General features: G+C 41.2%; 15 protein-coding genes across 15 annotated transcripts; 7 read left to right on the top strand and 8 right to left on the bottom strand. All coding sequences in view use genetic code 12, as the record gives it.

Moving 5' to 3' along the window:
• Positions 1-1,257: 1,257 nt before the first annotated feature.
• On the top strand, positions 1,258-2,259 carry KGF57_000178 (mRNA splicing protein; the record flags this gene model as incomplete). The annotated part of the gene is made up of 1 exon (XM_051751021.1): positions 1,258-2,259. The coding sequence occupies one exon, from the start codon at positions 1,258-1,260 to the stop codon at positions 2,257-2,259; it is 1,002 nt and encodes a 333-aa protein (XP_051611363.1).
• A 32-nt stretch (positions 2,260-2,291) lies between these two features.
• On the bottom strand, positions 2,292-3,899 carry ESA1 (NuA4 histone acetyltransferase complex catalytic subunit; the record flags this gene model as incomplete). The annotated part of the gene is made up of 1 exon (XM_051751010.1): positions 2,292-3,899. One exon carries the CDS (start codon positions 3,897-3,899, stop codon positions 2,292-2,294), a length of 1,608 nt encoding a protein of 535 aa, XP_051611362.1.
• Positions 3,900-4,730: 831 nt separating this feature from the next.
• DOT5 (thioredoxin peroxidase) lies at positions 4,731-5,615 on the top strand (the record flags this gene model as incomplete). Its single annotated transcript, XM_051750999.1, has 1 exon — positions 4,731-5,615. One exon carries the CDS (start codon positions 4,731-4,733, stop codon positions 5,613-5,615), a length of 885 nt encoding a protein of 294 aa, XP_051611361.1.
• Positions 5,616-5,699: 84 nt separating this feature from the next.
• On the bottom strand, positions 5,700-7,148 carry KGF57_000175 (uncharacterized protein; the record flags this gene model as incomplete). The annotated part of the gene is made up of 1 exon (XM_051750988.1): positions 5,700-7,148. One exon carries the CDS (start codon positions 7,146-7,148, stop codon positions 5,700-5,702), a length of 1,449 nt encoding a protein of 482 aa, XP_051611360.1.
• A 334-nt stretch (positions 7,149-7,482) lies between these two features.
• On the bottom strand, positions 7,483-8,121 carry ATP5 (F1F0 ATP synthase subunit 5; the record flags this gene model as incomplete). The annotated part of the gene is made up of 1 exon (XM_051750977.1): positions 7,483-8,121. The coding sequence occupies one exon, from the start codon at positions 8,119-8,121 to the stop codon at positions 7,483-7,485; it is 639 nt and encodes a 212-aa protein (XP_051611359.1).
• Positions 8,122-8,416: 295 nt separating this feature from the next.
• KGF57_000173 (mitochondrial 54S ribosomal protein uL2m) lies at positions 8,417-9,577 on the top strand (the record flags this gene model as incomplete). The annotated part of the gene is made up of 1 exon (XM_051750966.1): positions 8,417-9,577. The coding sequence occupies one exon, from the start codon at positions 8,417-8,419 to the stop codon at positions 9,575-9,577; it is 1,161 nt and encodes a 386-aa protein (XP_051611358.1).
• Positions 9,578-9,704: 127 nt separating this feature from the next.
• Positions 9,705-10,367, bottom strand: KGF57_000172 (uncharacterized protein; the record flags this gene model as incomplete). The annotated part of the gene is made up of 1 exon (XM_051750955.1): positions 9,705-10,367. The coding sequence occupies one exon, from the start codon at positions 10,365-10,367 to the stop codon at positions 9,705-9,707; it is 663 nt and encodes a 220-aa protein (XP_051611357.1).
• Positions 10,368-10,569: 202 nt separating this feature from the next.
• Positions 10,570-11,595, bottom strand: EST3 (telomerase subunit; the record flags this gene model as incomplete). The annotated part of the gene is made up of 1 exon (XM_051750944.1): positions 10,570-11,595. One exon carries the CDS (start codon positions 11,593-11,595, stop codon positions 10,570-10,572), a length of 1,026 nt encoding a protein of 341 aa, XP_051611356.1.
• A 232-nt stretch (positions 11,596-11,827) lies between these two features.
• DNM1 (dynamin-related GTPase) lies at positions 11,828-14,608 on the bottom strand (the record flags this gene model as incomplete). The annotated part of the gene is made up of 1 exon (XM_051750933.1): positions 11,828-14,608. The coding sequence occupies one exon, from the start codon at positions 14,606-14,608 to the stop codon at positions 11,828-11,830; it is 2,781 nt and encodes a 926-aa protein (XP_051611355.1).
• An 891-nt stretch (positions 14,609-15,499) lies between these two features.
• Positions 15,500-16,969, top strand: OST1 (dolichyl-diphosphooligosaccharide--protein glycotransferase subunit; the record flags this gene model as incomplete). Its single annotated transcript, XM_051750921.1, has 1 exon — positions 15,500-16,969. One exon carries the CDS (start codon positions 15,500-15,502, stop codon positions 16,967-16,969), a length of 1,470 nt encoding a protein of 489 aa, XP_051611354.1.
• A 105-nt stretch (positions 16,970-17,074) lies between these two features.
• Positions 17,075-17,335, bottom strand: KGF57_000168 (uncharacterized protein; the record flags this gene model as incomplete). Its single annotated transcript, XM_051750910.1, has 1 exon — positions 17,075-17,335. One exon carries the CDS (start codon positions 17,333-17,335, stop codon positions 17,075-17,077), a length of 261 nt encoding a protein of 86 aa, XP_051611353.1.
• Positions 17,336-17,520: 185 nt separating this feature from the next.
• Positions 17,521-18,417, bottom strand: KGF57_000167 (uncharacterized protein; the record flags this gene model as incomplete). Its single annotated transcript, XM_051750899.1, has 1 exon — positions 17,521-18,417. The coding sequence occupies one exon, from the start codon at positions 18,415-18,417 to the stop codon at positions 17,521-17,523; it is 897 nt and encodes a 298-aa protein (XP_051611352.1).
• Positions 18,418-19,203: 786 nt separating this feature from the next.
• On the top strand, positions 19,204-19,875 carry PRE3 (proteasome core particle subunit beta 1; the record flags this gene model as incomplete). The annotated part of the gene is made up of 1 exon (XM_051750888.1): positions 19,204-19,875. The coding sequence occupies one exon, from the start codon at positions 19,204-19,206 to the stop codon at positions 19,873-19,875; it is 672 nt and encodes a 223-aa protein (XP_051611351.1).
• Positions 19,876-20,144: 269 nt separating this feature from the next.
• On the top strand, positions 20,145-21,260 carry BAT22 (Bat22p; the record flags this gene model as incomplete). Its single annotated transcript, XM_051750877.1, has 1 exon — positions 20,145-21,260. One exon carries the CDS (start codon positions 20,145-20,147, stop codon positions 21,258-21,260), a length of 1,116 nt encoding a protein of 371 aa, XP_051611350.1.
• Positions 21,261-23,550: 2,290 nt separating this feature from the next.
• On the top strand, positions 23,551-25,314 carry GAP2 (amino acid permease; the record flags this gene model as incomplete). Its single annotated transcript, XM_051750866.1, has 1 exon — positions 23,551-25,314. One exon carries the CDS (start codon positions 23,551-23,553, stop codon positions 25,312-25,314), a length of 1,764 nt encoding a protein of 587 aa, XP_051611349.1.
• Positions 25,315-26,626: the final 1,312 nt, after the last annotated feature.

The following is a 26,626-nucleotide window of genomic DNA, read 5'->3' as shown; positions in this document are numbered from 1 at the left end:
GAGAGATGGAGGAGAATGAAGAGGAGTTGCAGCAGTATTGTAGTATCATTAGTGGTTCTTCTCTTGTATGTACATTTTGCGTTCAGCGAGTTTGTCTTTCAAGTCTGGAGTTGATATTAGTGTGCTGTTATCCAACAACAACTCAAGTTTATTCAAAGTGGGTAGCGAACCTGTTGAGCTAGCGAGCAAGAGAAAAGGTGTCTTGTAGTTACACTGCAGGCGCAACAACCACTCAAACTGCTCAACAATTTTGTTGTCGTAATTAGCTTCAGCAACACTCTTCAGCAAAGTCGACCCTGTGAGTCTGCTACACTCCTCGGCAACATAATCTACCAACGCATCATCTGGATTAAAGTATATCCGTAGTGTTCCCCAGAGTGAACTATCCAGAAGGTGTGCTCGACACAGCTTAATCAACAATATTTCAAATTCCCTCAAGTCTGTTCCCCTTAATCTGCAAATTGTAATGAGCCATTGAAGGTAGTTGTTACCGTAATAGTTTGCAAAATGTAGCTCACAGCTGACTAATGCACGATGGAGCAATTGCGACACCTCCCCATTCTTGCGTAGTCGTACCAATGTCAATTTTTTTAACCAGTGCCACAAGGAAGAGCTCTTGTTGATTCGTTTCATTCGGCTTGTTAAAAAACATGATATAATCTCTAGGTCATACTCGTGATTACCTAGTCTCCCAACAAGCTCCTCGTGAAGGGAAAGTATTGTTGAATGTTCATTTGTGGTGATCAAATACCCCAATGTCATGTAGTACAACTCCTCCACTCGAGACAGTCCGTCAGTGTGAGTTCGCTTCTCGTAGTTGTTATGGAAATAAGTATGCGACTCCCTGAACATTCGGAGGTAAGTCTTTTTGGTAAGACCAATCTCTAGCCTATCGTCTTCCTCGTGTGATAGTATGTCCTGGTTTCCTGTCAGTCCAATAACTCCAATTATCTTTATTGGCTTGTTGGAGTGAACAAGTACATCACATAGGTCTCTGATCAATTGCATTAGGGTGTAGCTCAGTGCATGTGAAAGGGGGTGTGGCGTGTAAATGGCATTGAAAGATGACTCCTGTAGTGATGTTGAATGTTCTTGAAACGATAAAAAATACGCGATGATCGGCTCTTGCCTTTACTTCAACAACCATCAAAGGACGCCACTCTTCAAGGTGCACACGCTACTGAATTACGGAAGCAGAAGCAACGCGGCTAACCCTCCCACTGCCTTGTCAATCATAGCTCCCGCCCCTCCCTTACAATGAGTCGAGATACATCAACAGCATTAGCTGCATCTGCCACCTCACAAATGTACCCAGGCCAATGGAAGCTTCTACGAACGCTAGCTGGTGCGCATCAAGGCTGGGTACGAGCCGTAACAATTGACGAGGTCACCAACGACTGGTTTGTTACTGGGTCATCCGACTCAACTATCAAAATATGGGATCTTGCTTCGCTGCAATTGAAAAGCACAATAACAGGTCACATTATGGGAGTCCGAGCATTGATTGTTTCCAAAAAGTTCCCATACTTGTTCTCTGGATCTGAAGATAAGACATTACGGTGCTGGGACTTAGAGAAGCTGAATGCAGCTGAAGGATGTCAAATTAAAAACTTTCATGGTCATGTGGGTGGGATCTATGCTCTTTCACTACACCCTCAATTAGATGTGTTGTTGAGTGGAGGAAGGGATGCTGTGGTCCGGATATGGGATATCCGAGCCACCAAGGAGATCACATTACTATCAGGACACAAGAGCGATATTACTTCTATTGAGTCGTTTGATAATGACCCGCAAGTTGTGACGAGCTCAATGGATGGAACAATAAGATTATGGGATTTGAGAAAACAAAGTACCGAGTTGTGCATCACCCAGCACTCGAAGAGTATAAGATCCATGGTTGCACATCCATTTGAACGGACATTCACGTCGGGTGATTCAAATGGGAATATAAAGCAATGGCTACTACCTAAAGGAGAGTTGTTGAACAATTTTGAAAAGCTGGAGATGGAAGGGGAAGGGGGGATTATAAATACCCTCGCGATAAATCCAGTTGCAAATACATTGTTTGCTGGATATGACGATGGGAAGGTCGAGTTCTATGATTACATACTGGGCAAACTTTCGCAGTCGGGACAGGCTCGAGCCCTACCTGGTGCAGATGGTGCTGCTATCTATGCGTCAGCATTTGATATGTCAGGTTTAAGGTTGATTACATGTGGCGGAGACAAGAGTATTAAAGTCTGGGGCACATCTGAATAAAGCATATATATATATATATATCTAGACAGTATCTACCACCCAAAGCGTAGTTGACTTGCAGTAAACAGTGGTGGTGTCCAACTTAGTAGTTTAGGATTCAATTCATGTTTCTTTTTCTCCTTCACTTTTTTAACTAGTTTGTCATACATGGCCATTATTTGATCAGTAAGGACAATTATATGTTGCCCCTTGTAATATCGTAGCATTTTCAACGTAGTCAATGTATGTAGTATGTCCGTAGTTGTCATGCATGTTATTGCTGATATATCCTCAATGGTGATTTCGTTAGTTGAGGTACCATTTCGTGATGAGGCTGAAGATGATGATGGTGGTGGCGGTGGTGGTGTAGGTGTAGGTGCCGCCGACCCCTTATAATCATCGTCGTCGACTGGATGTGGGTTATTTCTTCTAAATAGGGTCGGGTTGTTTCTTTCAACTAGTAGTTTTACCAATGTATCAGTCCAATAAGCTCGATAAGACAATAGGCCCAAATCCGATAACGGTTTTTCAGGTGACCCTACCTTCTTCTCAACTGCAGACAACATGTACGAGAATTGAATCAACAATTTACCAAATCCTCTCTTTTGATAACAAGGAAGCGTCAAAATACATGCCACATTGTACCCATCAGCACTTTCTTTCTCCTTTGAAAAAAACCCCACAACGTGATGTCCTTGTTCCGATTTGATTGTCATGACATAAAACAAAAATGGATCAACATCATAATACAAAGTCTTGTGGTCCAAGAATAGTTTACAAAGTAAACAAAGGTTCCGACACCAAGTTCGCTGTTTACGACCATCGATTTCCCAAAAACTCACCTTTGAATCTCGATAAATTTCATTGCCTGGAGGATGCTTCATTGAACATTTTGATCTAAATCTCTCAAACTGCTTTTTGGAACCGAAATATGATAACGTGAAATCGCATACATAGATTGCATCTTCTTCAGTCAATTCAATCGGGTATGGTGAAAAGTACCATGGTTCAATGATATGTTCACCAAGTATCACTGTGGATAAGTTTCTAACCCTCGCCACTTCCGAATGGTTTTGAGTCATGGACCCACCTGAACGAAGCTTTTTAATCTCTTCTTCTCGACTAACTTCCTCTCCTGGTCTTTTCAAACCCTGGACATTGAGATTTTCCAAGTCCATTTCATCATCGTTCATCTGTGGAGTTTCCTCTCTTGGAGTAGAAGCACTAGTTCCAGCCTGCGATTTCGATGCCTTCAGTTTGGTCTTTTTCTTTTGCTTTTGCTTACTTTCCTTCTTTTCATCAACTTTGACTTCAGGTAGTACCAAGGGTTTTTTGAAATTGATTCGATCAATCTCGATCCATTCATCCAACCGTTTGTTGAAATCTTGATAATGGACATAAAACACCTTTCTCCCCTTCTTCATATGCTCTTGTAGAATCTCTGCTAACCGTTCTTCGCCATCTTTCCTTGCGTATACTTTACATCCAGGTAAAACGTTATCCACCGTGAATAGGTCTTCCTTGTTTTCATTTTCATATTCATATTCATTTTCATTTTCATTTCCACTATTTTCGGTTTTGATTTGTATTGGTGAGTTGGATATATTCATCTCCTCATCGCCATTTGGCGTCGGATCAGATTTGGTTTCCGTGCTTGGCATGAAATGGAGACTGATTGAGGTAGGAGCAGCTCTGAATGATGGACGGAGTATGACGCCATCTACAAGTAGAACAAGTGTGACGAATTTAATTTTTTTTTTTTTGTTGGTGTGTCGTGCTCCAGTGTCGTGCTCCAGTGTCGTGTTCCAGTGTCGTGCTTCAGTGTTGTGCTCCAGTGTCGTGCTTCAGTGTTGATTTTTTTCGGGTATCATCTTTACGACATTGCATCAATTGCTTACCAAAATATTTGAAATGCGACGACTTTAGAAATATGTATAATACACTTTGCTTGCTACGTTAACCCAATAACGAAGCCAATAATGAGATACACTACTGATCCACGTATCCCAATCAAGAAAGAATTCATTTTCATTTGACCATTTGCAGCAATTAACAAAGGTGACGTATTTTTAGCCGTTTTTGCACGCAGCTTTTCATACACAGGTACACGCCCTTGCCATACCCATTTTACTTCGCAATTTTTACATTCAAATCACACCCTGTGCAAACCCTTAGACGGTTTAACTAAATTTTCTAACCTTGCAATTGCTTGCTACTTCTACTACTTCAAGGAAAAGAGATATAATTTTAGCTAGGTGTTACCCCTTTTACACACACACACACACACACACACACACTCTCTCTCTCTCTCTCTCTCTCTCTCTTTCTTCCCCCCCTTTTTTGCTATCCTTCTGTTGTGTTCCATTCCTGTATATTTTTCAGTTTTGTGATTGTGTCACGTGCACAACCTTAACTTGCCTCTCTCAAACCCACACTTTTTCAACAAACAATTGCCATTGGTCTTTTATGTCCAGTTTTAACAAAAAGTAAACATGTCTGGATTACGTCGCTCAGCTAGAGTTCAAGCCAAGGGAGAGCAACCCGCTACTGCCGCTACTACTGCACCACCACCAGCCAAGAAGGCTAAAACCGAAAAGCAACCACCAAAAAAAGAATTGGATGCTGATGTTGAGGAAATTGAAATTGGCGACGAGATCCCCCGCATCACTTTGCTCAACCAAGATGAGAAAGAGATCAATTTACCTGAAATCGCAAAGGAACACAAGTTCGTGGTGATTTTTGCTTATCCAAAGGCATCAACGCCGGGTTGCACCAGACAAGTGTGTGGGTTCCAAAAGAACTTCAACTTCTTGCGTGATCGAAATGTGGCTGTGTTTGGGCTCTCTGCTGATACTCCAGCTCACCAAAAGAGCTTCCAAACGAAACAAAATGCAGAATATGATCTATTGAGTGATCCCAAGAGGGAATTGATTGGCACTTTGGGAGCCAAGAAACAGCCTACAGGGATCAAGAGATCGCACTGGATCTTTGTTGATGGGGTGTTGAAGGTGAAGAGAATTCAAATTTCTCCAGAGCAAAGTGTTGATGGTGCAAAGGAAGAGATTGAACAATTCATCGCTGCTGAGGCAAGAGGTTCAGGTGGCGATGGCGAAGGCGATGGAAATGGCAGTGAAGTTAAGAAAGACTCAGCTACCAATGGTGATGAAACCAAGAAAGAGCCCATTGAAGATGGCGACATCGAGAGTGTTCCCGCTGCAGCTAGCGAACAAACTGGTGTTGCCAAAACCGAAGGTGAGAAATCATCTGGGGATGCTGTTTCGGAAGAAAAGAAGAAACAAGAGGAGAAAGATAGTGCCTTGTTGTCTTCAGAGCAAGCACCAGAAGTTGCTACCGAAGCCACCACAACAACAGTCTGATTTGAACAGACACATTAAAAATACTATCTTACATACGTTGTTACATAAAAGTGCTCTTAAAATAAATACACACTATTCACAGTCTTAAACCAAATACGTAACAGACTTTAACAAGATCGCAATCAAGATGGCAACTTTGCTAGCCCACCACCAATGCTGCACCGTAAACGAACAGTAAGTGAATGTGAAATTCCATCGATCGTGGTCAAACTCGCCCGTCAAGATACCCGTTTGTCCATCGAAATCACCCATCATTGACTTCACGACAACTTCCCTAACTGGTTGCTTGTGTGACGGTACTGGTATCTTTGATGCAACCCAGGTGCTGTCACTTTCATTGAAATTGTACCATCCATCACAACCTTCATGGTCGTGCCCCGTCAAGATGATTCCACCTTGATCAGCATTAGGGAATGCAATATTGAGCAACTTTTGTGTCGTTTCAAACGACAAGTGGTTCTGTGATCTCAATAAGCCAATCTTGTATGGCTCACGTTGATACGTTTCATCGTAGTATCGGTGCTCGGGCCCATCTCTACACAATCCTGCCCGCTTGTACATTGGTATATGAGTCAACAAGATTGTTGTGCCTTTGAAATTGGGGTTTTCGACATCGCGTAAATGTTCCAAAAAGGACCAAGTATAATTGACAAATTCTGGTTGTAAAGCTGGTCCTTCAAGAGTTAGCGAATCAACAACAACGATTCTCCATTCTTTTGGTGTACCTATATTGTAGTTGATGACATAGTTATTTTGGCCAAACAAATGGTGAAATCTTGCCATATGTTGCCACGTGGCGTCTCCACTATATCCAATATCGTGGTTCCCCGTCAAGTTGATAAACAATGGGTTTTCGAAATTCGGAGTGCGTCGATCTTGATGAACCCAGTCGTAAACATCGTTATAAACTCTAGATTGGAATCGATGTAATGGATCCATCAGTTTTTCATCTTGCAACCATTTGTTCCAATCGTAATCTTCATGTTTAGCATGCACATCAAGCACGTGTTGTTTATACTCTAAATCTCTGGGGAACAACCGCTCAACAAACCGATAAGTTCGATTGTAAAATTCCGAGTCCAAAATCCATTGGCTTGAGAATAAATCCCCCATTACGGCCACATGTGATGGATGCAATCGATTATACATGGTGTTGTAAATATGGCCAAGGTAATAGTCGTTACCGTAGTTGTCCAATCTCTTGATGTATTTCGTCAGTTTCCAATTACCATTGATTTGGGGATCACCGAAAAGCAACATGTGGATCTCATCTTGACTTCGGTTTATAAGAGAAGGTACATCGTCTTCGTTTTTCGATAATCCAGGAACTGCGCGTAGGACCGGCTGGAGGTATTTCTGTGGGATAATATCATCAAGAATGTCGAATTTTGGGGTCAATGCTGGTGAATTGTGCCAGTTGCATTGTTGTGGGTCATTTAGTATGTCGGGATAGAAGTAGACGAATCCATTGAGCCCTATGGCGAAAATTGCAGCCAAGTCTATGAGGGCTCTGATCCGCCGTGATATTGCCATTATATTGGTGCAAATTGTGCTGTTGTATTGGGCGGAGAAGATTGGGTCTCTTTATGAAAGATTTGTTTTTTGGACAGAAGCAAGATTTCAAACATGACACTGCAATGTCGGAACCAGGACACCAAGAGAGGATATACATTGAGAAAAAGAGCTAAAAGCGCCAAATTGAAACAATTACGTCTCAAAGCTACAATTTAAAGTATAGTCGCTTGGACGACTGCACCTCTCACGAGAGAAAGAACCCCATAAATCCAAAACCAAATTGTTCGAATATCTTTTTCATTTAATGTATAGACTCCAGAAGCGAAACACCTCAAACTAATGCGCCTCCTGTTTACAAGTTTTCTCTCAAAGTTTGGTTCAATTTAGCAACCTTGTTTGCAATTGAAACATCAACAATTCTATCACCAACTTCAACAATCAACCCACCTTTTATGTCAGGGTTAACTTCATTCTTCAATTTCAAAGTCTTGCCCTGCCCAACAAAGGAGCTTCCGCCGATGGAAGATTCCAATCTCTTTAAAACTTTCGATTCCAATGGCTTAGCACTGGTGACTTTAGCTTCAACAACCCCATTGTAAGCGTCATTCAACAAACCGAATTTCTTGAAAATGGATGGGAAGTTGCCCAATCTATTATTTTCAGCAAGAACCAAAAGGAAGTTGGCGGTGGTGTTGTCCAATTGTAAAGTGTTGTTGACTTGTTTGACAATGGAAATTCTATCGTCCTTGGTCAAGCCCGGGTTGGTCAAGGCTTCCTCCAATTTTGGGTCTCCCTTGATGACATCTTCAACTTTCTTTAAGGAGTTGTAAGTTTGGTTCATGTCTGATTGTTGAATAGTGGCTGAATATAAGGAATTGGCATAAGTTCCATCGATACCAAACAATTGAATTGGTGGTTTGGAGTTTTTGGGAGCAGCGGCAGCCAATACACGACTTGATGCTAATGAACGGGTGAATACACGGGAGATCATTGTAGACTGTAAAGAAAGAATAAGTATTGATTGATCTCTCTTCTTCTGCTATATAGATGTCAAATGGTGTTGGAATTTTTTTTTTTTTTCGTTCTTCCATCAATTTCTCGCAATTGGTAGCTTCTGTTGGTAGCATTGGACTTATATCATTGGTTTACCAATTTAGTATGTGTGTATGGATCTGTGTGTGTGTGTGTGCTGTTGTAGAGAGGGACTGAAAAATTTTTGATTACTCCAAACAGAAAGGGAGAAAGCATAGAGAAGGTCTGTCAAGATATACAACACTGAGCCTACTATGTTGCCTAGATTGTCTCAGTTGCTCAATAGGTCTAGCCGAATAAGGCTATCCTGTCTAACCAGTATATCCAGTAGCAAAGTGCATCCACATACCCTCATTCCGCAAAGATTCAATTCATCTTCATCCTCTCAACATTCACAACAACAGCAACAACAACAACAATTGACAGAATTGGAGGCTCAGGATATCAAGTACAGAAAACAAAGAGAGCTTTCACTCAGATCAGTCAAGATCAAAAGCTACGGTGATTATTTCCCACCACATACACATCCAGGATCAACCCATTACAAAAAACCAGTTCATGATCATTTACACAAAGGACGCCCAGTTAAGGAGTTGACTGTTCCCAAGAAGAAAACAGCTGGTAGAAACAACAAGGGCCAAATTACAATCAGAGGTAGAGGAGGTGGTCACAAGCAGCGTGTCAGGTTACTCGATTTCCACAGATATGAACTGGGTAAGAACAAAGTCGTACGAATTGAGTATGATCCAAACAGATCGGGTCACATTGCATTATTGGAGAATGCCAACACGGGGGACTTGTCGTACATTTTGGCTCCACAGGGGTTACGTAGTGGAGATGTAGTTGAGAGTTTTAGACAGGGCATTCCTCAAGATTTCATCGAGGAGATGAAACGTACAAACAACGGTGAAATTGATGACGCATTGTTGTCGGCGAGAATTTTACAAAGAGGCAATTGTCTACCATTGAGGATGTTGCCCGTTGGATCCATCATACATAACATCGCGTTACGTCCAGGCAAGAGAGCACAATTGGTGAGAAGTGCCGGAACATTTGGTAAAATCTTGTCAAAACACCCTGAGAAATCACGTGCCATTATCAAGTTATCGAGTGGTGAGCATCGGTATATTCATTTAGATTGTCACGCGACGTTGGGTGTTGTTTCCAACAAGGAGCACCAGTTGATCTCATGGGGTAAGGCAGGTAGGGCAAGACACAGGGGCAAGAGACCTATTACTCGTGGTGTTGCCATGAATGCAAATGACCATCCTCATGGTGGTGGTAGAGGAAAATCCAAGTCAAACAAATTTAGTCAGTCCAAGTGGGGATTGAAGAAGTTCCAAAAGACTAGACTTAGACCTAATCCAAATGTGATTAGAAACAGAAAGGGAAGAATGGTGAGGCATAAGAAGTAAGAGAGAGAGAGAGAGAGAGAGAGAGAGAGAGAGAGAGAGCAACTTGTAAATATATGTAATGCATGTATGAAATACACCCGCAATATAAAGCAAGAGGTGCAAACTTTTCCGATGGTGCATCTTAGTGTCACACACAGAACTGGATTGTAGGTGAAGGACTAACCAGTTGGACCAACTCACAAATCAAATGTCGTAAGATACTAACCAAGACATGTAAATTTCCCGTCACGACTAGCACGAATACGACTATGGCCACGACAATTCCGACGCTGATTGCAATGGGGTAGAAATAGGGCCCATTTCTATGTCGTTCAATTAATCCGAGTATCCATTGTTCCAAGTACCGAAAGACTACTCGACCAATGGGGGAATAACTGTGTTGGTGTTGTATGGGCAACGGTGGCAAACTATGCAAAGACCGTGGAGGTGGATGATGAACAGCAGCAGCAGCAGCAGCAGCAGATGAAGACAATGCATGGTGTGCAATGTGGATCTCTTCTTGTCCTAAATCTATCAAATTGTGGTTGTGATGAGAATGCAATGGATGGATAGGAGTGGTTACGCTAGACGTTATCTCTGCGTCCTCGACTGATATGGGCTTGGTGTCTAGTATTGACAATGCAGGCAAATTCGAAGTTGATTTCGATCTGATTGGAATTTGAGGCGAGGGAAAAGCAACAGTGTGGTATTGTTGTCGTTGCAGGAGTTCATCCTCTGCTTGATCATCTGCCTCAGTTTCATAATGCAGTACTTGATTAGATAAGTCCGGTTTAGTTGACGGTGCAGACATTGATCAAAGTGTGTTAAGGTTGTGCTTTGATAGCATGAAAATTGTGTTGCAAAAAGAAAAGAAAAAATTGGCACACCAAACTGATGACAGGACAGCATCACATCAACGATTGTCCAAAGTCGATAACATCGCGTAGACACGCAAGACTAAAAAGTTAGTGTATGTAGCAAACATATTGCATACCCCTCCTTAACTCTACTCTTCACCTTTCCAGCAGCGCCAAGTAGCATAATTTCTGATAAAATTCATTATTGTAAACCAGCTTCAACTCCGATTTATCAAATTTAGGAAGTGCATCTTTCCCACCCCCACCAGCCACATTCAAGTCAAAATCCTCATAGTCGTAAACTACATACTGAGATCCATTATCATTGACAACCTGTTCCAAAGGCGGGGCACCATCGATTCGCGAAGCCATCAAGTACTCGACACTATACATAAACTTGAATTGCAACACTTGCAAGACACAGTATCGGATTTTAGAATCAATGTAGTTCAACTTGGTTCCAAAATGGGTCTTGATAAATTCGAGTGACAGGAATCTGCAATTGGCCTTGGAAATGGAGATGTAGTTGTTAATGGAGTATGCATTATTATGGAATGGTAAGCCCCCGTGTTGTGCTATATGGTCAAATATGGTTTTGGCGGGAAACACAGCACATATCTTGTGTGTAGAGTCACCCAATATGGCAGTCACGTCTCCATTTGGTGCCAGTTCGCCAAAATCGACAATACGTAGTAGGAAAGTGTTCTTTTCTGTGGATGATGACGAGGAATCGGGGTTGGATGTGAACCATTTGGTGATGTATGGGTCAAGACGCCGAGATCTGTATTTGAGATACTTGAGCAACGTTTTCAATAACCATGTTGATTTGAGGTCCCGGCTGGGGAAATCCTCTTGATGCCGAAACGATCGAGATACTTTGGTAAAGTTTCGAAATCCTTGTTCCTTCCTCTTCTTTCTTCGTCTCCTTCCCGTTGCATGATCCATTGGTTCCTGGCTTAGCAACAGTTGGAAATCTAGTTTGTCTGACTTTTCGTTGATGATGTTGTATGCATCATCATCATCATCATCATCATCATTATTATTATTATTTTTGGCTCTAGTGATTGTCGTTTCCAATTTTTCATGAGTTCGTATAATCTTGTTGATGTCATAGCCGTACTTCTGGTAGAGCAATTTACGTTGGTCCCGGCTGCTGCTGCTGGGAAAGGATGAAGTCCCCATCTTTCGCTTGAATCTGGAAGGAGCTACTGTGGATTTTGCTCCGTATAGCGCTGATTCTTCAAAACGCGTTTCAATATCAAGTGGAAGCGCTGTGGGCACAGTACACCACCACAGTGATGCTCCACCTACATCTCACACTCCTGTACAAAGCTTTTAACAATTTATATACATATATAATCTAAAAACAAACCAACAACATCTCCTGCTCCTCCTCCTGCTTCGCTCGCAAACCTTACACGACATCACTAATGATCTTTGAAGCCTCCTTATAAGTCTTTAGCAACTCGACACATTTCTCACGTTCAGCTTGAATTCCCTCATCCTCCATCAACAACTCATCAAAGAGCGACTCATTGTAGAGTTTAACCACCAACCGATTCTGGATCTGTTGCTTGACGTGATTGACAAGGAGACACATGATGGATTTGGGCACCTGGTCCTGGATCATTTCACGAACGATGCTAAAGTATGAAATGATTAAGCGTCTAATCAATTCACATTCCATTTGTTCACGTTCTGTCAATTCGAGGATGGCGGTGTCGCCTTCAAATGATGTGGATGAGCCGTCGTTGGAGGAGTCGCTGATGGATAATTTGTTGTGGTCGTGGGATAAGTGACCATTGAGTAATGGGGATGCGTTTTGGGTTTGGTACGATTGTTGTTGTTGTTGTTGATGTTGATGTGGATTTTGGATGACGCCGTTATTGACAAACTGAGTATTGAATTGCAAGGTTGTTTCTTGTGGATGTGGGAACTTGAATGGAGTAGGGTGTAATTGTGCTTGCGCTTGCATTTGTTGTTGATGAACAATGGGGTCCTTGCCAAGGAAGTAGTTGAGGTAAGACTCACTTGTTTGTTGGTGGTGGTGTGACGAGGAGGATGATGATGATGGGTGCAAGTGGCTAGCATGGTCGAGTCTAGATCTGTTGGAAAAAGATCTACCGTGTCTTGGCTTATCATCATCAATCTTGTCATCAACTGAATTCAAATCCTCCTTCATTCTTTGAACTGCCTCATCAGTATCCTCCTCATCGTCGTCTTGTTCCTCTTCGTTGTCTGCAGTTTCTTCAATATCCTCTTCAATGGCATTACTCTTCATCTTTTTACCCAAAATCCTTTGCGTAGCCAATCTCAATTTACTATTCAGTTCTTGTTCCTTTTGCTTTTGACGTTCAGCAACCACTTCACTCATGGCCTTGGCAGCTCCAACAAAGTTTGGATGGTTAGTGTTGATATAAGCACGATGGATTTCAATCAATGACTCAACATATTTGATGGTAGGTCCCAATCTTTCTCGAAGCAAATCACTAACAACCTCAATCAATCTGGTTTGCAATTTGGGGTATCTACTCAACTCAGGCCCGATGCTGGATATACAAACATTGTGAAGGATCTTCATCATTTCCTCATAAACCAATTCGACGCATCTTTGCGATGGAGCTTCCAATAAGCTGATTTGTGGCTTCACCAACAAGTCAAATGCCAACTCAGGAACAAACAATGCCGGTCTAGGACCAGTTGAGTTTCTAATTGCAGTACGGATATCTTGGATCGACAAATTGTGAGTAGGGTTGATTGATGCTAAATTCGATCCAAATACTTCATTGTAAATGTAGTAGATTCTAGCACCGCCACACAACTCCTTTGTGTCAATTTCATTGACTGAGTTACCTTCAATAGAATTGATGAATCCATTGGCAAATTTGGTCATGAGGGTGAGGATCATGGCACCTCTTGCCTCTTTGGAATTACCAATATTTGGCAATTCACCATACGAGGCCAACTCATGTTCGGTTTGACCCATCAACGTGTTCAATTTTGCTTTGATATCAGGTAATCTATCTCTAATGTGATTCATCAAGATTTTGTTCAATGTTTGTGCAAGATACTTGGTACCACATTTCTTGGCCATTGCTCTATAAGCAGGATGGTTTGCAAAAAATTGTTCTTCTGAGTACAATGAATCATCCAACGACTTGTTTTCAGAAATATCTTGTTGAGAACGGTTGACAATACCAATGAATCCCAACTTCAATGGGTATACATTCCCCTTCAAAATATCCACGGCATTTGTACCTTGATCCATCAAGTCCAACTTGGTCAAGATCCCCACGGTTCTTTTACCAGTTGGGTCCACTTGTCTTGCCAATTTCAAGGACTCGGAATTGACCAAGTCTACATTGGCAGGAGAGACCGCCAATATAATACAGTTTGGTTTGGAAATATACTCCAAAATCAAGTTTCTAGTTTGGCGTTCAATATCAGTTGGTTGGTCTCCAATGGGGATCTTGGTTAATCCTGGCAAGTCAACTAAGGTTAGGTTCAACACATTGGGGGAATAGATTTTGAGGTTGATTGGTAATCTACTGATCCCTTTGTTTTCCCCAGCAATACGTAAAGTTTCATTTTCAATCTCTTGTCTAATTTCTCTGAAGTTGTAGAAACGTTTATTTGGAATGTGTAGAAACTCGCCCCATTCAACACGTGTGCTTGAGTTTGCACCTCCTTGGGTCGATTTACCAGCGCCACCATTCATTCTTCTAATATGTTCCTCCAAGTCAACTTCTTCCAGTTCTTCACCTTCAGAGTCGTCTCCCTTGCCATTGCCATTGCCATCGCCATCGCCCTCGCCCTCTTCATCTTCATCGTCCTCCTCCTGATCATCTCTGAGATGACTACTTCTCTTTGACTTTTTAAATTTCTTTTGATTTTGTTTTTGTTTTTGTTTCAGCTTCAGTTTCAGGTGTTGTTGTTGTTTTTGCTGAGGATACTTAGTCACAATAGGATCGTCTTCCCTAACATTGATCAACTGCAACACCAAAGGTCTTCGTGTAACTATACCGGTACCTCTAGGTAAAAAGTCTCTACCAACAATGTTTTCAAGCACTGAAGACTTGCCACAAGATTGGGATCCGACAACTGCCAATATGGGTAAGTCGATATCAGCTAATTGAGTGGTGGTTACAATATCTTGCAACTTGTTAACCACAGGTATAAGATCCTGTAAAGACATAGTGGTTGGAAATTGCTTCTCTTTAGTTGACTGTAACAGTATATCTTGTGATGTTAAAAATTGGTCTTTGAGTGGCCAATTCTTTCAGTTTGAGTGAGTGCTCTGTCTGTCTCAGTCTCAGTCTCAGTCTCTATTTGTTTGTTTGTTTGTTTGTTTGTTTAATATTAAACAGTTACAACAGTGAGTGAGATCTTTGAAATTTTTTTCTTTTCTCTATGCTGTTTGTTTTGTCTTTCTGTTTGTCTGTTTGGTTTTAGTTGATTGCTATTGCTACCAATTTTACAATAATCAATGTCACAACTTATACTTCTACGACACAGAACCCACACTACTACATCTACACTACACTGCGGTTAGTTCAGTCAGTAGTAATACCCAACTATTCGCACCAGGGTATATTGTCATCAAATGCAAGAGCTCTGTATCATAATAATACCTGATGGAAAACTCAACCCTTTTGCTCATCACCTTTTTAACCAAATCACATATTTCAGATGTATAGTTTTCCATATACATTGATAGATTAAAGACTCCAAAGTTATTCCACTATAAATCCTCTTGGCATAACTTGGCTAAACATATACATCTATTTCAATGCCAAATCTCTGATACAGGGGGGGCGGAGACTAGAGTGGGTTGCTATATATATTGTTAAAGGACCTTCTTCATATTACCTTTCTCAGAATTTATTCGCAGCCAATCGGGCTTCCTATGAAGATGGAAATTGCACACCTGTCAATATTGTCAAAAGGGTCGTGCAAACATGCACAATTCGACACGCCAACAGATTTGGTCAATTTTTCAACAACCTTAATTCAATTGCATCAGAGACCATTCTTTAGCTTGGTACATATAGCACATACAATCACGACACAGGGCTAGTCACATACCATGATGAGACAGCTTCGTTCCACAATTGGACTCATACTATCCATTGTCACCCTCATTTCAGCTGCAGCAGCAGCGGCTACATCTGCACCAAACTTGTACAATTTTGAACCAACATGGGAAAATCTTCATTATACGCGTTCGATCGATTTGAATAGAGGCTACGTTAAAGAGACGGACTTGATTGATATCAAAAACATTGCATCTGCTCCACAATCGGATTACTACTACACTATAAACGATGGGTTTAACAGCGTAGGTAACATTTCCTACATTGACGTTGTACCTATAGATTCAGCTATTGACATTGGACTTGAAGAGATTGTGCCTAGCCAAGTTTACAAATTGAAATTACCAGCTCCCGTGGCCCCTGGCTCAAATATTGAACTTGAGGTCAACTTTGTCTATGCAAATAAGTTGGAACCTATTCCCAAAAAGATCAAGTTGGATGAAGTGCAACAATTGTTGTACAAGACCAACAAGTTCCCATTCTCGCCATATTTCACCAAGGACTACACGCTTGTGTTGACTGGTATGACAAAAGGACAAGAGATGCAGTTGGCCTTGGATGATTTACCAGATGTTGTTGAGTCGCAAAACACCCCCGATTTGAAACCTAGAGTTGATAAAGATACTCTTAAATACGGTCCCTTGGTGCATGACATTGAGCCCTTCACTTTGAAACCCATGGGATTGATGTACGATCACAATCGTCCAATGACGAAAGTACTCAACTTGAACCGATCAATTTGGATCCCAGCATCAGACATAAATCGAGTTTCGATTGAAGAATATTACGAAATCACCAATACTGGTGCTGAATTAAGCTCGGGGTTCTCCAGATTGGAGTGGCTAAAGGGCAAATATGAAGCTACGAGAAACCACTGGGCATTAAGCCATTTGGAAATTCCGTTAAAGAATCGTAACTTGGATGATTATTACTATACTGATAAAGTCGGAGTTGTGTCAAGTTCGAAAAACATTGCCAATTTCTTAATCTTGCAACCTAGATTCCCATTATTTGGTAACTGGCACTACAATTTCACATTGGGGTGGTCGGAAAATTTAGATTTATTCCTTCACAAATCATCTTCATCATCATCATCATCTGCTGCTGCTGCTGCTGCTAATGAATACATTTTGAAATTCCCGCTTTTGAATACGGTTCGTGATGCAACGTATGACGATGTCTACATTGATTTTTACTTGCCCGAAGGTGCAGAATTTGACCATGTTGATTCGTTGCTCCCTTATGAATCGGTGGCTGTTGATTACGAATTGTCGTATTTGGACGTGTCGAAAGGGCATGTGAAAGTGACGGTGCATTTCAAAAACTTGTTTGATGATTTACACAAGTTGGACTTGTTTTTGACGTATAGGTATAACCGAACCAATCTCTGGGTTAAGGTTGGAAAGATTGCTGGATTTGTGTTTGTGGGGTTGGTTAGTTACTACTTGTTGAATATTTTATAGATTGCGTTCTTAAGTACAAAGTGTGACTCAAAGCAAATGGAAACTTGTCCCACAGTGTAAGATATAAAGCTCATCTTGTGACGTTTCTTGGCCTTTTTTCTTTATCTAAATCTTTGTCTTTTCAACACCATGAATCGAAGTAACAAGATACCTTCCTTCCAAATTAACCCCATTCAACTCCTTGGCTGCTGCCTGGGCCAGGGATAAGTTGTAGAAAATGACAAAGTAGTGGCCCATCTCACTGGGGTTGTGTCGTATTTGATATATGCGGCCAAATGGGGCAAATGTTTCAAATAGCTGGGTGTGTGATGCCGAGAATGAGACGTTTTTCACTGATACTATGGGGAAGTTGTATGATAGTGGCATTACTGCAAGGGGTGGAAGATGTTTGTTGATGATAATTACTGATTCGGATTGTGGTTTAATTTTTTCTGTCACCTTCATCATCTTCACAATGAGAGAAGACTTGACATTTGACCAATGGTTTTATACATTCAGTATATGTATATATATATATATATATACATATAGGTATATCATAAACTAACCTTTCAGAAGCGTCGATTTCCTCTAATATCAGTAATCCTGTCAGCTTTATGCACCTTCCTATAATAAGTGCCTCCAACAATTCCAATCAAAAGCAAGACAAGGAACCAAGGGTAAACTGAACCAGTTTGAACAACTTGCTCAATCTTGACATCATCAGCTTTTGGTTTAGCTTCATCCATCTTGGCACTAGTCTCCAATTCGTTGCCATTTTGCGGATCAGTGCTCAATTTTGCCGTTTCCACATCCACAATAACAATCTGATCCAAAGGCTTGTCGCTGCTATCAGTTTCAACTGCACTTATTCTCATCAATGTGTCAAACCCATCCACCAATTGGCCAAACACCACATGTTTGCCATCCAAATGTGGTGTCTTGTCCACATTCAAGATGAAAAATTGTCCGCCATTGGTGTTTGGTCCGGCATTTGCCATTGACAACCGACCCAATTTGTCATGTTTCAACTCAAAGTTCTCATCATTGAAACGTCCGCCGAAAATCAGCTTGCCCCCCTCGCCGTCGTAATTCCCGCCTTGGATAATGAAATTGTTGATTATGCGATGGAATTGGCTATCCTTGTACCCGTATCCACGAGTCATGGCTGCTAGTTGGTAAAAGTTGTCCACTGTTATCGGACACACTTCGCCAAATAATGCCAATGTCAATTTACCCAAGTGGGTGGATTTGCTGTTGGTGTCAGTGGGCGAATCAGTGGGCTTTTTTTGGCTGATGGTGAATGTCACCTTGTGGGTGACTTTGGGGTCGTTGGCGAGGTGTTTCATTTCATCTTCACTGAGTTGAAACGTTTCTGCTTGTGGGATGGATTGGGGGATTGCGGTTGCTATGACGTAGGTGGTGATGTATACTAGAAGGAGTAGTACAGTTGATGATTTCGGATTCATTTTCGAACTAAATAACCAGTATGCGTATATTTTGCTTGTGTATGGGGAAGGAGGGGGGAGGAGGAGAAGCCTGAACTAATGGCAGTGAAGTGGCGTCGATGTGTCTGAGATAGGGGGGTGAGTTGTGTGATAAAATTCTGGCGCTAAACAAAGATAGAAAAGCAATGGAATATGTGTCACTTTTAAGAAACTTTTCGTGTCTCATGAAACGAAGAAGGGATATATATGTCACAAATACTAAAAATAGAATAGAAGTTTGTACTTTGACATATTTCTGCACTCATTCTATAGCCATAACCAACCTACTCCACAAACTCCTTTTCTCATCAGCATAATTATCTGTAAATGACTATCGCTTCAGAGCATCACTGACTTAGTCGGCTTTGTAGTATAGCGAAGTAGCTGCACCTTCTCAGGGGTAGAAATTATTCACTTGCATACCAGACTCGTACTCAAGAATTCCCAAACCTACATCTCTTTACGTTGTAATGGACAGCCAATTCACTTTAAACAACCTCTTGAAGGCTTCTATTCACCATTAGTCTGGTTGGTTCAGAAACGGAGACGCGTTGATGCAATCACGTGTATATCATGTGACACTTGGTTTATTCTCCTTTTTTAGTTCTCAACGTCAACAGAGAGAGAGAGAGAGAGAAAGAGAGGCAAAAATAAAAAATAAAATAGAAAACTATTCCTCCAATACGAAGCTAGTGGCGAAAAAAAAAAAGGAAGACTACAAGGCTATTCCATCAATTTCATTCCAACCAATTGCATTCTTTTCCAACCATGAACGGAATCAAGGTAGATATAAACCATTTGAAAAAAGGTGAAGTCAATTTAGGTACTTCGATCATGGCTGTCACTTTCAAAGATGGTGTAATTTTGGGAGCCGATTCACGAACTACAACAGGATCATACATTGCCAACAGAGTCACTGACAAACTAACACAGATACACGACACCATCTACTGTTGTCGTTCAGGCTCGGCTGCTGACACTCAAGCAGTTGCCGATATGGTCAAATACTATTTACAAATTTATTCCTCACAATTACCCAATGGACAGAAACCAACTACAAACATAGCTGCCAACGTGTTCCAAGAGATTTGCTATAACAACAAGGATAACTTGACTGCAGGTATTATATGTGCTGGATACGATGACAAGTATGGTGGGTCAGTGTACTCCATCCCCATTGGTGGATCTATACATAAACAAGATTACGCCATTGCTGGTAGTGGATCGACTTTCATTTACGGGTGGTGTAATGAAAACTACAAACCAAATATGGAGAAGGATGAAACTATTGACTTCATAAAGACTGCTTTGGCTGAAGCCATCAAATGGGATGGTTCTTCTGGTGGGGTGATTAGAATGGTTATATTGACGAAAAAGGGGGTTGAGAGGTTGATTTTTTACCCTGATGAGTATGGAGTATTGACACAGAGGAGTGAATAAGTAGCCAAATATACAGAGCGAGATGGTGCGTTTGACTAATTCCATTTGATGTAGTGTCTGTTGATATTAACTCCGGTATAGGCCGTTTTTCATTTTACCCTTTGATAACCGAAAAAATAAAATTTCGCTTTTTGACTCACATACCGAAAAGAGAGAGAGAGAGAGAGAGAGATCTCTTTGAAAATTTTTAAAAAGACGAAAACTCCCCCGGCTAAGGTAGAACTACAAGTCTAACCCACTATTCCGTTTCAATATCCACCTCATCAACAATGTCTGCCCCATTAGATTCTTCCAAGTTGGAAATCACCAAAACCTCTAACCCAAAAGAGCCCTTACCAAACTCGGAATTGAAATTTGGTCAATCATTCACCGATCACATTTTGGAAATTGACTGGTCTGCCGATTATGGATGGCACATACCCACCATCAAGCCATACCACCATTTTGCCATGGACCCAGCTACTTGTGTATTGCACTACTCATTTGAATTGTTTGAAGGGTTGAAGGCATACCGTGATTCCAAGGGACAAATCAGGACATTTAGACCAGACAAAAACATGGAGAGAATGAATAGATCAGCCAAGAGAGCCGCATTGCCCACTTTTGATGGCGAAGAGTTTTTGAAGTTGGTTGACAAGTTTTTGCTTTTGGAAGAAAAGTTTGTGCCCCAGGGTAAAGGGTATTCCTTGTACTTGAGACCAACTTTAATTGGTACATCCGTAGGCTTGGGTGTAACCGCACCAACCAAGGCCAAGTTGTTTCTTATTGCATCACCAGTCGGACCATATTTTGGATCTGGATTCAAGCCAGTGTCGTTAGAAGCTACTGATTATGCCGTTCGTGCATGGCCCAAAGGTGTTGGTGCCTACAAATTGGGTGCCAATTACGTCTCCTGTATTGAACCACAAACTGAAGCTGCCAAAAGAGGACATTCCCAAAACTTGTGGTTGTTTGGAGAAGATGGCGAAATCACCGAGGTTGGAGCCATGAATGTATTCTTTGCATTCAAGACTGATGATGGGAAATCGGAATTGGTTACTCCGCCATTGGCAGGTATGATTTTACCTGGTGTCACTCGTGATTCGACTTTGGAGTTGGCTAGAGAGAAGTTGGCTGGTTCGGGTGACTGGATCGTTAGTGAACGTAAATTGACCATACATGAAGTTAAGGAAAAGGCTCAAAAGGGACAATTGATTGAAGCGTTTGGTACTGGAACTGCTGCGATTGTTGCTCCAATCAACAATATTGAGTACCAAGGTGAAGCCATTACTGTGCCTACTGTTGCTGGTGGAAGTGGTGAGGTTACTGCTAAAGTTTGTGAATGGATTCAAAATATTCAATATGGTGATGAAGAGTTTAAGAATTGGTCTAGAGTAGCAAAGTAAAAAGGATGTGTACACCTTTGGTAAGTCTATAGAGAAAATTTTATGCGTATTGAAAGAGATAAATGAAGTTGCATTTGTAGAATAGGCGTCTAAGTTTTCGGTGTAGTCCGCTAGAGCTGACTTCTCGGAGGACAGCTCTAGTTTCAAGTGAACAATTTGTGGGGTAATGCAGATGCAAACTGTGCAAAAATTTGACATGCACTTCCAGCAATCCCAACTTAGATCGGGTTACGGGTGAAGAAAGATTACAGTGGGGAGTGGAGTGGGGGAGGGGGGAGGAGGAGAAGAAAATGAGGGTAATGTTTTGGTACGGCGTTTTCAAACAGTTTTCAGATTTTATGTTTTGTGTCCGATCTAAGTAATTTGTTTGATGCAGGTTCAAATTCGTCGTATCAGTTTCCATTTCATCGTCTGCTGAATTGTTTCAAGGAAAAAGTGACAAAGTTGGTATGATCTTAAAGAAAAGGAGAGGTGAGTTGGCTTTGATAGTTTGATCTGCTTGCCGCGTTAATGGCCTGCCCTATTGCAATAACAGTTTCTCCGTTTCAAGGCATTCTGACAACAAAACTTGCTAGTTTTTACATCTTGTACATATACCGAGGACAGATTCGAAGGACAAAATTACAGGATAAAAATGGAACGACCATTCACGAAATCGAGGGTGGCCGCCGATGCAGGGATCAACATTTCTTTTCAAACTACCACAGCAACCAACCCGTACTTCTTACAACTAAGTCAATGAAATGACCCTCGTTTGAGTTTACCTCTTTTTCTCTCCATTGTTGCTCCGTCGGAACAACGACAGCATTTCTGCTGCCCAGTTCCCAGTTCTGAAGTGGCAATTTCAATCTGCCACAGGGCGTAGTAATTTTTCAAGGACTAGATAGAACAAGGGAAAAATATATGACATTTCCGCCACCGCCACTACCAAATAAGAAATTCTGTCTCTCTCTGTGTTAAGCTTTATTTTAGCCTGACATCAGTAATAAGGCGACCAAGAGAAATTCAGCAGAGTTTATCATATGCACCTCGGGTTAAAAAACTATCCAGAGAGCAAAAGCAACAAGAACGGAACGCGGAAATATGCATGATTCCAACGCTGTGTTCAGCAAGAATGAGATGGTCTCTTAATTTACTGCTTGTGAATAATTGGATTAACTGTACCAGACCAAGGACCTATATCATCACCACGCATGTTCCAACGTGCTTCATGGATCTCATTGTCTACTTCTTGTTTGAGTGATTTGAAATTACGACTGCTGGCGTATTTTGTGTGTCAAAATCAGTATCAGTTTGAACAACAATTAATTAACTTACATAACCCATTAGGTAATATGAAACAAAGAGAAAAAAAAAACAAGCCCATACGGCATTTTGGTCACTTTTCTCATTTCCAGCCATTATCAGAGTACACAAAAGAGAGCGTCTTTTTAGCGCCGCACAGACGAGATTTTGTAAGACTTATTGTATGTGGTGTGTTGGTTACGCAGTGTTCGCTTGCTTGCTTGCTTGCTTGCTTCTTCTTCTTCTTCTTCTTCTCCATGTTTCTGAATTTCCACTTCAAGTAAGTGAGCGGTAAAAATATCATCGCAGTGAAGGGGTGCAGATCTACCACATGCTTATTGCATCCACTACAACCTGGACATCTATGTTTTATTGCTTTTACACTGAGCTCCATCTTCGGACCATTTTGCTCCTATCTATCTTACAACATCTGAATATAGTGGTAGTCCCTTTTTACCTTTATCAGGAATTCAATTTTCGCAGCTGATAAGATAAAAATGAGACAAAAGAAAAAAAAAGAAATAACAAAAACAGAAAACGCCCATAAAGCACATACGCATGTATTACATAAAATTTCTATCGTATCTGTCAGTAACTAACTAGGTTTAATCTATCATGCATACCAAAGCTCACCTTATTCCTGTCTGTCGTTTCTACTCTTTCTTTTTTTTCCGATTTTTTTTTCTTTGCCTTTGCAAACGTTTCATTTGATTGGACAAACGTATCTCAAATCAGGCGTTTGAAATAATCCCTCATCATTTATCAATTTCTTTTTTTTTTTTTGTTTGTTTGTTTTATTGTTGTTATCTATTAATTCGAGTATTGATTCAAAACTAAACGTCCCCCTCGCCTCTCCTCTCGTCTCGTCTTCTCTACCATTCAATGCAATCAATAATGGAAATATAAATACACCAACGAATCCCGTAAAACTCCCTCGAAGGTTATAGATTATTTTTTTTTTTTCGTACTCTCTACATCACACACATAATACTCAAACACACCAAGTATGCCAGAGAAGGAATTAAACTACATCACCTCGCGTGAGGTGGCTGGGTCTGATGGCAAGGACGGTGGAGTGTACATTGACGCATTTGATGCTCAAGATTCACAACCACCTTTGAAGGGATGGGCCAAGTTCAAGGACAGTTTCAAAAGGGCCGACACTGATGCCATGGGCATTGACCCCAACTTATCTGAGGCGGAGAAGATTGCCATCTTGACTGCAAACTCCCCCTTGAGCAAGTCATTGAAGAATAGACACTTGCAAATGATTGCCATTGGTGGAAGTATAGGTACTGGTTTGTTTGTTGGTTCGGGAAGTTCGTTGCATACTGGTGGCCCTGCTGGTTTGCTTATTGCTTATATTCTTATAGGTACCATGATTTACTGTACCGTGCAATCGTTGGGTGAATTGGCCGTTACTTTCCCTGTGTCTGGTGCTTTTGTTACTTATAATACGAGATTTATTGATCCCTCGTGGGGTTTCGCTATGGCTTGGAACTATGCTATGCAATGGCTAGTGGTGTTGCCTTTGGAATTGGTGGCTGCTGCCGTGACGATCAAGTTTTGGGACACGACGACTAACTCAGCGGCGTTTGTGGTGATTTTCTACGTTTTGATTATTGCAATCAACTTTTTCGGCGTTCGTGGATATGGTGAAGCTGAATTCATATTCAGTGCCATTAAAGTCACTGCGGTTATTGGGTTTATCATCTTGGGTATTGTATTGGCTGCTGGTGGATCTCCAAATGGACGTGGATACATTGGCGGTAAGTACTGGCAACATCCTGGTGCATTTGCCAACGGGGTCAAGGGTGTCATTACCGTCTTTGTTGGTGCTGCTTTTGCCTTTGCCGGTACTGAATTGGTTGGTTTGGCATCTGCTGAATCAACTAACCCAAGGAAATCATTGCCAAAGGCTTGTAAGCAAGTGTTTTGGAGAATCACCTTGTTTTACGTCATTTGTTTGACCTTGGTTGGTATTTTGGTTCCATACGACAACAATGATTTGTTTAATGCTGAAAACACTGCCTCTGCTTCCCCCTTTGTCATTGCTATCAAGTTGGGTGGTATTAGTGGATTGCCATCAGTTATGAATGTTGTTATTATGGTTGCTGTCTTGTCAGTTGGTAATGCCTCCGTTTTCGGTTCTTCGAGAACTTTGGCTGCATTGGCTGCATCCAACCAAGCACCAAAGATTCTTGGTTACATTGACAGACAAGGTAGACCATTGGTTGGTATCATTATCCAATTGGCTATTGGAGCCTTGTGTTTCCTTGCCGCATCACCAAAACAAAATCTTGTCTTTAACTGGTTGTTGGCCTTGTCTGGATTATCATCAATTTTCACTTGGGGATCCATCAACTTGTGTCACATCAGATTCAGAGCAGCATTGAGATCCCAAGGTAGAGATACTGGTGAGCTTCCGTTTGTGTCGCAAGCTGGTTGGGTTGGTGCTTATTGGGGTATGCTTTTGAACTTGATTGTCTTGTGTTTGCAATTCTGGATCGCTGTCTGGCCATTGGGAACGAAACCAAATGCCAATGATTTCTTTATGAACTTTTTGACTGTGCCAGTTGTTCTTGTGTTTTACGTTGGTCATAAGCTTTGGACCAGGAATTGGAAATTGTATTACAGAGCCAATGAGATTGATATTGATACTGGTAGAACTGATTTGGATTTGGACTTGCTCAAACAAGAAATTGCTGAAGAAAAGGCCATCATGAGCGCCAAACCATGGTACAAGAGACTCTATCACATCTTCTGTTAAAGGAGAAGTGAATGGAAAAGAAAAAGAAAAAAAAAAAAACAAGGAGGAGATGTGTTAACGATCGATGATGCACAAACAACAAATTGTGGAGCTAGTCACTGCTTGACTGTGAAAAGCTTCTGTATTATTTTAGTTCTTAGAGTATAAAGTATTTGAAAATATACGTATATATATATATATATATTATTCACAACGAGTTGTTACCATAGAGAAGAGGATCCCCTTGCGATTATCTTTATTGGATGTGTACTTTGGCCCTGGATGCTATCATTTGCCACAAGACCAACTGTCCTGAGCGATAGGAAGATTAAATAAAGATAAGAAGCAAGGCTTCTTGTTGTACTTTGAAGCGTGGAGCTAACTTGAGCCGTGTGTAGTTGTAAGTTCTATCAAAAATCAAGTTAGTGCAATCTTGTAGCCACCTTCTATTATTAGAATGCAACTTCTTTCCATTGCGGTGTTGATCTTTGTGATATGGTTCGGGGACACCGAAGCTCGTGCCGAGTCTAACATTGTAACATTGTCCTACTGCAGTACTTTGTTTGTGTAAACAAATTAATAAATCTGGGGTAACAAAGAAAAAACCGGCGTCGTTTCACACGGCGATTTCATTTAAAAAGGTCAAAAGTGCCCAAATTTTAAGTTTTTTTAAAGCGGAGATGATCGAAGAGGGGATAAATTACACACACACACACACACACACCGCTAACAGATCCCGGTCAGTGTGTAACCGGAAAAAGAGTCAGCTGTGGTGAATCGTTTGGACTGTGGAAGAGAAGTGGGCTTATACAAGATAAAGGGCTTTTTGAAATTCATGTGCTGCCTCGGAAGACCATCCCAAATGGGAGCTTATGTATCGCGTCATCAAAAGTTTGCACCAAAAGTTACTTGAACGAAAGTTTTACTTTTGTACGACATAGATCCAGATGCAACAAAAGAAACGTTTGACGTGTTTTTAAAAACGCCGTCCAATTGAAACACCAAAAAAAAAAGGTGGCAAAAACATCACACTAAAAGGAGTGATTCAGAGTGTAAAGCGAAGCTTTAGCTATTGCTCTCACCAAATGTAAATAAAAAGAATATTGACTGGTGTTGCTGCTGCTGGTAGTAGTAAAAACAGAAGCAGTCTATTAGTTCGTCTGGTAACCTCCAAAATTGGCACAACGCAAACGTAACAAATATAAGCCGTATGCATCCGGAGTCGCTGCAGAAGAACTTAACCCACTCTGCTTTCACCCTTCTTTGCGTTCAGAGTTGTGTTCCTACAGCAACGAAGCCAGATACGCCATATCGGAATCCGCTTCAATAATGT

This window comes from Candida theae, assembly GCF_024610275.1.
Source record: "Candida theae strain CBS 12239 chromosome Unknown scaffold20, whole genome shotgun sequence".
Lineage (NCBI taxonomy): Eukaryota > Fungi > Ascomycota > Pichiomycetes > Serinales > Debaryomycetaceae > Lodderomyces > Lodderomyces theae.
This window is presented reverse-complemented; position numbering and strand designations above follow the sequence as displayed.